The sequence below is a fragment of the Eufriesea mexicana genome, unplaced genomic scaffold (assembly GCF_001483705.2).
Source record: "Eufriesea mexicana isolate 0111107269 unplaced genomic scaffold, ASM148370v2 scaffold3377, whole genome shotgun sequence".
Classification (NCBI taxonomy): domain Eukaryota; kingdom Metazoa; phylum Arthropoda; class Insecta; order Hymenoptera; family Apidae; genus Eufriesea; species Eufriesea mexicana.
Genome location: NW_016911411.1, coordinates 445,808 through 456,019, shown reverse-complemented (window position 1 = coordinate 456,019; position 10,212 = coordinate 445,808). Strand labels below are relative to the sequence as shown.

At 31.0% G+C, this 10,212-nt stretch overlaps 1 protein-coding gene across 3 annotated transcripts; it reads left to right on the top strand.

Moving 5' to 3' along the window:
• The first annotated feature begins 395 nt into the window (after nt 1-395).
• Oga (O-GlcNAcase) lies at nt 396-9,939 on the top strand. Of its 3 annotated transcripts, none has more exons than XM_017904834.1 (14): nt 396-724; nt 870-921; nt 1,006-1,339; nt 1,415-1,859; nt 1,935-2,506; nt 2,589-2,909; nt 2,982-3,156; nt 5,207-5,260; nt 7,052-7,137; nt 7,221-7,390; nt 7,470-7,665; nt 7,744-7,903; nt 7,981-8,123; nt 8,321-9,939. In XM_017904834.1, the coding sequence occupies exons 1-13, from the start codon at nt 655-657 to the stop codon at nt 8,115-8,117; spliced, it is 2,772 nt and encodes a 923-aa protein (XP_017760323.1). In that variant the 5' UTR covers nt 396-654; the 3' UTR covers nt 8,118-8,123; nt 8,321-9,939. The 3 variants fall into 3 exon arrangements, with proteins under 3 accessions (XP_017760323.1, XP_017760322.1, XP_017760324.1); XM_017904833.1 differs by having other exon boundaries at nt 1,935-2,521; XM_017904835.1 differs by lacking the exon at nt 5,207-5,260 and having other exon boundaries at nt 1,935-2,521.
• Nucleotides 9,940-10,212: the final 273 nt, after the last annotated feature.

The window sequence follows — 10,212 nt, the reverse complement described above, 5'->3', positions numbered from 1 at the left end:
ATATATATTTTTTTATAAATATTTGCTTTAAAATAAATATTTACCATGTACAACTATAAATTACTGTTCAATCTTAATTCAAGGTTAGTAACAATAATCTATTGTTGTAAAATAAGAAAATACACAAAACTACATTTTATTCTTACCAGTCGAGTTATCATCTTGCTCACTTACGCTTAAACTTTAAAATAACTTTAAATACGCAATAAAACTGTTATGTTCTCTAAATAATTTCAGGAGACAGTACGCACAACGATTCCATTGGAAAGATTCGTTTGAAAAGATATCCGCGTTTCAAATTACAGATGTCGCCAGTATCCAACGGAGCTTTCCGTTAATCGCCCGATGTAGTGTCGATGGATCGAGAAATCGTATAGTATCGACCAGAACAGCGGGTGCAGTCTGTCAGAAACACTAGAGACGGGGTTTTTGTTCTGTCGGAATTGCACGGTTCTGAGTAGACTTTTTTTCTTCTCAAGAGAACGAGTAATGCTATCGTGACGCTTGTGCAACAGAATTGTGTTGCGCGAAAAACAGCATTTATAACAGTTTTCTTTTACGTTCTTCCAAAGAACGACAGTATTTTACACCGGACTACTGCTATAGCCATTTTTGTAGTCCTACGCTAAACAAACGTGCCTCTTGTGATCCGCAATGGCGGAGACAAATGGGGCCGCAAATTTAAATACGAAAAATGGCAATTTCATCTGTGGCGTCGTCGAAGGTTAATCAACGATTTTTTTATTGCATGAAACATACGTATTTGATCATCGTTTGTAATGGTTTTACGTAGGAGGGGAAATGATTGGAATGCGTTATTCGTTACAATATTCAGTATCATTTGCATAAAATATCAATTGATATTTCAGGATTTTATGGGCGACCTTGGACCACAGAACAAAGGAAGGATTTATTTCAAAAGCAAGTATTTCAAATTAATTTTTATTAAGTTCCAGCGGAGTGGTAAAGACTTTACTTTAAGCTCCCCTACTTATTAATTTTCAGGTTAAAAAAATGGGGAATGGATTCATATTTATATGCACCCAAAGATGATTACAAGCACCGTGCATATTGGAGAGATTTATATACAGTAGAAGAAGCAGAACATTTAACTGGATTGATAACAGCTGCGAGAGAATGTGGCATTACATTTTATTATGCATTGTCTCCAGGGTTGGATATTACTTATTCAAGTTTAAAGGAAGTTACTATATTAAAAAGAAAATTAGAGCAAGTTAGCCAATTTGGGTGTACTGCATTTGCTTTATTATTTGATGATATAGAACCAGAAATGAGTGAAGCAGATAAAGAAGTATTTCAATCTTTTGCACATGCACAAGTATGTATTAATTGATCAAATTAATATAATAATAAAATACTTTACTTTTAGTTAATTTTAACAATCTATTTATAGGTTTCTGTAACAAATGATATTTTTCAACATCTTGGTCAACCCAAATTCCTATTATGTCCAACACAGTACTGTGCAACACGGGCAATGCCAAATGTAGCATCTTCAGAATATCTTAACACGCTTGGTAGTAAATTAGCTCAAGAAATTGATATAATGTGGACTGGTCCTAAAGTAATATCCAGACTTTTAACTGTTGAATCCATTGAGGAGATTACAGAAGTTTTAAGAAGGCCACCAGTCATATGGGATAATTTACATGCTAATGATTATGATCAGAAGAGAGTATTCTTAGGACCATATGCTGGTAGATCTCCTGATCTAATTCCTAAACTGAGAGGTGTTTTAACCAATCCGAATTGTGAATATGGTGCAAATTTTATAGCTATCCATACATTAGCACAATGGAGCAGATGTAATGTTGATGGCAAAAGAGACTTAAGTTTGAGTGAGTATTTAGTTGTTTCTAATTATAAAATACATTTAATTTTTTATTATATTGTCTTCATTTTGGTTTTTGTAGATGATACTGTATCAGCTGACATAAAATTGGAGACTGAAACAGAGGATGGTGTCCTTGGTGAAGATGTTCCTTCAACAATGTCTCCAAACATATATCATCCACGGCACGCTTTGAAAAATGCTATTAATGATTGGTTAGTGGAATTTAATAAAAAACGGAATGCATGGGGTGTTATAGCAAAACCACAACCATGCGTTGCTCCAACAGTACCAATTCCAATAATTCCCTCTGTGAATACATGTATGAGTCTGACGTCGACGACGACTACAACTAGTGTTCCCGCAACGTCTACGCAAGTAAATAATTCCAATCACCTTCAAGCATTAGCCGAAGTTTGCTCAACTGTGACAGCCAGTGATAGTTACATACAATCTTCCTCTGTTCCTGTTATGAATTCTTTGGTATCTGAAACAACTGTTGTTAGCGAACCCATTATTCCATCAATTTCTACTAGTGTGGAAAATGTACCAAGTTCAAATATTTTATCATCCATGGAACCAATGGATTGTAACACAACACCTAATAATTCCCCAGCACATACAGCCAAGATTCAAACAGAGGATGATGCAATGGTAGAAAATACTTCTGTAAGTTTTTCTCAGTGTCAACAGTGAAATTTGTAAAATTTATGTAATTCTTTACTTTACTTTTCAGACATGTAGTGAAGCCTCTGGAAGTATGCAAGTGGAAGTGGATGGCACTTCTCCTGTTGTAAATGGTACACAGATGATCGTAGAAAACGATAGTGAAAATCATGATAGCGGCGATAATGCAGATCAAGAGTCTCAGGAATCGATTGATACCGATAAGCGATTGACGCAAGAAGACCTATCACTATTATGCGATCTTTTCTATTTACCATTTGAACACGGTGGTCAAGGCATTCAGTTACTGCAAGAGTTTAACTGGTTGAAAAGTAATGCTTATGTTGTAATGAGAAAGCAGAAAGAAGATGAAACTGCATCTGAATCTGATGTATGTAATTCTTTGATCGATACATTATAATTAAATCATATGCATAAAAAATTATTTTAAATAAACTTCTAGATCGAAGAATGGCATACGCGGGCAGCTAAATTAAACGACATGTGCAATGCTGTAAATAGACTATTTCAAAGACTTACATACTGTAATAATCGTGAGTTGTTATATGATCTGTATTCGTATGTATGGGACATGCGAGGAGTCGTGTCTCTCTTAAACAGTTACGTGAAATGGTTGGGTAAGTTGCATTTTATACCTATAATAAATTCAGTATATTTATTAGTATGTTGTTATGTTTTGATATTCCTTCAAAAAAGAGAAGTAAAAGTAAGAAAGATATTTCAAATTATATAGAAAGAAATACCAAAAGCATTCCAGTAACAGTGTTCTCTTTTAATACTGTTTAAATATTTCTTAATTCCTTGATTGTCCATTCTTTTAAATGTAACTATATGGAAATAATAATGTTAGAATATATGAAGAAAGTTCATTCAAGATGGTAGTATGCTGGTACAATGATTAAAATAAAGAAAAATGAATTACATATTACTACAATACAAAATTACAAAACATATAAAATGTTATTATATTTTATTTTTTCTTTACTTTTTGTATTATATTGCGGATGAGTAGCCAGTATTTGTTGTACTACAGATGAGTGCTGTTATTAATTTTTCTCAAAAGTACTATAATTTATTACCTATACTTGTATTTCAGAACAAAAGTGTCTCGAGTATTGGTAAGTGTAATGTTCTATCTGTCTTTTTAACTCACTCATTTTGTCTTTTTACAAGAAAGATGTGTTTTTTAATGAATTATGCTATAATTTTTGCAACTAATAGAAATTTATAATTTTGTAGAAGTTGAAATCACAATTTAATACACTAAAAAATACCTTTTTATATTGTTTTTCAAACATCTTTTTAAACTTAGATCTAAAAATATTTTTCTTTTAAATCTTTCAATGATTCACACTATATCTTACACTCCACTTCCTTGTAAAATGACATAATTTATACAATCATAAAACACGCAAAAAACATTGATTACTGATTCCATAAGTTACTGATGTTTTGTTAATCTGCTTTTAAAAACAACAAAACTATTTATTTTTTATAATGTAATTATCAATAAATAAAAATGAATATTACTATTTTCAATTAGTGATAAACGTTTTAAAAAATTAATATTTATTATTTTGTAAAATATTTTTATAAAATATTAAATATTGTAATATAAAAGTATAATATATACAAATACATATATACAAGACTAGAAAAAAAATCAGTTTGTCAAATTTGCTAATTTTTTTCGAAAAGTTATTTTTAATGATGTGGGTACCTTTTAGGTAATTAGGATATGAACATACATCGGTAATAACTGGAATTAAAATATTTCATAGATCGCATATCTGTGAAATTGTATTTATACATTTGTTTCTGCGCTTTAGAATCAAATGTACTGTGTGGCGCGCGTAAACGAATAAACAGGGTTGCCGTAAGTCAAAATTAGAGCAAATTAAATATACAAGTTGTACTTACTTTTGTTACTCAATACATTCATATCTCCTAAAAGAATACAAACCATAACTGCATTATACAATTGCACCAAACATTATTTCTTATACAAAACTAAAACACAAACTTAATCAGTTATTTTATATTTAAAAGTAATTAAAATAAATTTTTTTACTTTTAACTATATATAGTTTTTTATAAAATAATTTTCTTATTTATCGACTAACGGCTTCCTACTTATAGTTCTAATAATGAATAAAGAATGTCCCAGCATTTCTCATGTTTTCTTTAATTTTTTCTGGTCATAATTTTCATTTCATGATTAAAATATAATTAGAGTAATCCATAGGATTACAATATATTATTACAGTAAAATAAATCACGAAAACAAAGAGAATTGATGTGACGTTTTAGCGCAATATTTGGTGGAAGGATCTTCCATAGTAAACACTTTCTGGGAAATTATTTAACAGCATCTATGTGGACCTGAACAAATACCGTGTTTTAAATAACCTTGTGCCAGCTATTAACATATTGGCTGACTTTCTTTCACAGATAATGTTTAGCAGAAATTTATTATTTGCACTCATACTTAAAAATTCATAATTGATTTAAAAATCTATAGTAGATATCTAAAGCGGTATCATAGAGAAAGAAAGAAAGTAATGTTTGCAGTAAATAATTTCTGTCGACAATATAAGTGTATGAGGAACAGTACAGCTTCAATTCACTGACTAACGTGCGTTTCTGTGTTTTTTGTCTTGTTGATAGCGTTTGGCAGATTCCCGTCGACGATGACAACGTTTACCCAGGGAAGCTATACATGTATGCGATTCACCAGTCTGAGTAATCCAATAAAAAGCGCGCGACTAACAAAGCTTCAAATCGGTGAAACTCATGATAAAATTTCAATGTGTGTTTGAAGCTTTGTGAAAGAACCATTATAATTAATATAAACAAGAGATTTGCGCGTAGAAGCAGCGTTCTGATGCCTTGAAGGATCTATTTGTATTCAACACAAATATCTTTAGTACTTAATGTAGTTTGGTACATGATGGACATACTTTTTTATTGTGCAAAAATTTCCCCAAAATTTTGTATTACTATTTTATTTTTGTAAGCTGTCTATGAATATTCTTTGATTTTTGTTTTGTTTTACAATTGTTATCTCTGTGATTGCATTTGAGTTTATATTTATATATTGCGTTTATATATACATATGTATATATATTATAATTGGAGTAACCTATGGAAGTAATAGAATAATATATATATATATATATATTATTCTATTACTTCCATAGGTTACTCCAATTATAATATATATACATATGTATATATATTATAATTGGAGTAACCTATGGAAGTAATAGAATAATATATATATATATATATATTATTCTATTACTTCCATAGGTTACTCCAATTATAATATATATACATATGTATATATATTATAATTGGAGTAACCTATGGAAGTAATAGAATAATATATATATATATATATATGTGTGTGTGCGCGTGTGCGTGTGTGTGCGCGCGCGTGTGGTGTGTGTGTGTATGTATGTACTAAATACACTTGCAGATTGTATTAACATAAATTTTCTTTTCTTTGTAAAGATAACATTTCAGTGAATTTTGTGTGGTAATAATTTTTGCATGTAAAGTAAGTTCATCACAAATTCCTAAAAAATTGGCGAAGTCAGGACAATCTTATGATGTTGAGAGCTATTCCTGAGAATTATACTGGTCAAACACAACCAATGAAAGTTGTGTCTTCTGTACTCTTTTTTATTTTTTCAAATTTTTTAAGCTATTTATTATTTGCAAGAATCAATAAGGTTTATCACAAATTATGCTTTTATTGCGTTCATTGAAGACATCTTTTGTAAATTGTGAATGACCAGTAATACATCCTCCTTTTGCCAACTTGCCTGTACTAATTTCTTTTAGTTCCAGAAACTGTATTCTTTTCAGGAGTGATAGGAGTTTTATTTCAGGCGCATTTTGGCAAACTGGATTACCATTCCACCCAATCCCATTTTCCTTTCCAATATCTCAGGAATTTGACATTGCGCGAACTTTGGTGCAACATTCTTCAAATATTAATTTTTTTATTGTTACTCTTTACTTTAGTCATAATTGGTTCAACATTAATATCAATATGCAGTCTTCTGATGTAGAGAATTTACTCTCCCTTTAATGAGACTCGTTTCCTATAAAGTACGTTATGAGTTTCTTGTTCCTTTTTATTTAAAAATTGTTCAGTAGACATATGATCAATCAATTTTAAGGCAATCAAGTTACATATGGTTTTATTGGTTAACGAAATGGTGCACCGTAGTTTTTGTGTTCGATTGATGGGTTTCTTTATCTCGCTAATACTATTTTCTTAATTTTTGAAATAATGTAAAAAGCATGGTAGTGCGAACGAGATAAGGAATCATAAAACGCCATTGATCGAAGTCTACTTATGCATGTTACAAATTTTAAGCAAAATTAGTGTTCAGAGCAGTGGAGGCCATTTCATAATAAATTTTAAACTGCATAATCGCGCGTACATCACGTTTCGTATTTTACCAATTTATTAAAGCTGTGTACTGTGTCTTGGAACAGGGTTTTCAAATGGCTGGAAAGAAACTTTTATGAGTGGAGATCAAGAACCATGGGTATTCCGTGGAGGACTTACTGCTGATCTACAGGTATATTTGTCTATCATATATTTTCAGCTAAGAAAATATATCAATTAAGAAGAAAAAAATCTAACACATGTTTCTTCTTACAGAGATTAATTCCAGTGGACAGTGGTAATGACTTATTCGTTTATAAAGCACCTGAAGTGCCCAGTAGTAAAATCTACACAATTAGGCCTTACTTAACAAGTGATGAAAATGCAGTTTATGCTGTGTGCAATAAAATTTGTGGTTGTGTGGCATCATCTGCAGTTGCAGATCGGTAAACGGAATATTTCTATTATACAAATTATGTTCTTTATTAAAGTAAATAATTTTAAATACTGAACTCTTAACCATAGATTAGTCGGCGGTTTTCTAACTCTGAGTCCAGAACTGTGTATGGTTGTCGAAGATGAAAATGGTATAGTAGGTTATGCACTGGCTGCCTTAAATGTAAAGACTTATAATCAGAAATTAGCTGTTTCATGGATTCCTGAATTACGATTGAAATATCCATTAGAGGACAATATTAATGAATTGCCGCAAAATGTTCAGGTATTTATTTGTAGATCATTATCATTAATTGTTTAAGGAAATAAAATTTTGTAATTTATTAATTTTTGGTATGTGTAGGATGCCATACGGTATTTTCATTCGTTTACTTCGGATGTTTCTGAACAGTTGTGCAGACAACATCCATCGATGCTGTTATGCGCCATATTACCAGGTGTTACAGACCAATCTGTCCCTAAAAGATTAATTACGTGTATTCTCGCGGCTTTAAGAGCGAACGGTAAATAACTTCTTACATAATTTTGTAAGTAATATTCATTGTATGGTCTGTCTTGTAAGAAAATAATTTGTTTTCAGGTTCATTCGGTGTACACACTATAATGTCAAGTATGGATAAAGAATCTCACGAATTTTATAGTAAATTAGGTTTTGTCGATTTAAATCTAGCGCACGAGGAACATCCTGGAATCAAAACAATGTGTAGAAGTTTCTAACAAAGAGTGAGTACACCAGTGATATTTGTGAATAAAGTGTATTTGCTCGGACCATCTTCAAAGAAGGCTTCTATGGCTTAGAAACGAAGTTTCGAATAGCGTAGAAATTTATTTATTTCTAAAACAGTCCGAGGAAGCCTTCTATTTCTATCGTGTATTTTCGTGCAACAGACAAGACCGATTCGTCGAGAATATTTTCCTAGGAGTAGAGGAAAAGAGAATGCAGGCAGATTTTATATTACACAATTTTTAATCACTCGTACTTCCTTTCTAAAAACTGTCCTACAAGATATCTGCCGTCTTAAACCATAAGTAGGAAGAAGACAGAAATGAAAAAATCACCCAAATGTGTTTAATGATGTATGTGCATAAGTTGCATATATGACATGAAGTAAGTCGCAAGTTTGAAGAATGTAAAAGAAAGTATAAAACGTGCAATAGTAATATTTACACAGAGCAAAAAACGAATCAAGACACAGAGGGAAAATGAGGATCTGTTAATTTTATGAATATTTGTGTCTGTGAGTACAATGCTATGGGATTTTAGTATATCCAGTATGCTTGTATGTTAATAGGAAATCTTCTTAAAGATCGAAGGATGTACATAACGTGTTGAATGGGTGTATGATGAAACAAAGAAAATGCCAGTATGTGTGTTCAATTAATGAATTAATCGAAGCTTTTTAACCCATTGAAAAATATTTTCTTATCAAAACTATGGGCGCGAATGGCAAAAAAATTATGAGACAAGAGAATAAAGACAGTTTTGTTCTATTCATTTTTGCTGTAATGTCACAAAAGAATAAGAATACAAAGTCTAGTTTTTACATCGGATCCGCGTTTTTAAGAGAATAATCTAATTTGTAGGTATTGTACTGCCTGGTAACAAAAATATTCACTTCAAAGTGTGTAAATAGTCAATGTTTAATACGCCTATCGTAAGGCCTTTTTATGTTTAACGCATCGTCCTAATTAATGTTCTTGATTACGCAGATGTCGATATTATTAACGATTCCTAATCGGCTCTACGGTCGCATTACGTACGCATATGTGTATGTATTGTCACAGAAAGTGATATATATATAGAATTGTTTAAAAAATATTATTTCATTAGCATTTGCTCGTACTCGAAAGCCGCTAGCTAATTGCTTATATATTTTAAAGCGTCCTGGACGTTGAATAGCATGTACGTTGTGTTTTATACGATTGTTTATTTTATTAATGATAATAAGTTTTTGTCTTATTACAAATAACCGAATCTGTAATAAAATATGCAAAAATTGTTTATGTTCAGAAGAAAGCAGATAAAGCGTATGTAACACTAACAGTTAGGTCATTACATTGCTGGTTGGGTACTAACAAACTAGTTGTTTGTACTATGTTATATGCATCAGTGTATCAAATGTACAGAGCCAAGATAGAAAGTAATTAACGAATAAGGTGAACATACACAATAGACACACGTAACGAGAGAAAAAGAACTCAAATAAATATAGAAATCTTAGATATCTGCCTTATAATTACAATTGATCATAGTATTACTATAAAACAGTTGTATCACGGACTAAAATGTGAATTTTTGACCCTAAAGGAAGGATAAGAGTCGTATTAGGATTTGAGATTCGGTGCCATATACAAAAAAGAAAAGATTCGATCGTCGTGAAAACTGTTATAACTATGATATCTATTTTAATTCGGATTATCACTTTGTAGAATTTTTATACCCGTCATCCGTTTTCGCGATGATTGAATATAGAAATGACAAAAAAGAAGAAAAAGTTATCTTGACGGGAAGGCTGGAAAACAAAAACGCTTTTTATATTTTACTGCTCTTTTAGCTCTATTTTTTCTTGCTTATCTTTCCCCTTTCTTTTTCCTTTTTTTTCCTTTTTTCTTTTATGTGGACAAACCTATATTAATATTGATTTAAGCTCATGTACTTTTTGTTATACGAAAGTACGTTGATACACATATTTATAAAATATTTTCTATTTAATACAAATGATTCTTCAAGAGTATAATTTTTCTATAGCAAATCATTTTTTTAGTTCGTATCTTCTCTTTTTGATGCTCTTTAAACGATGAGAAAAACGTG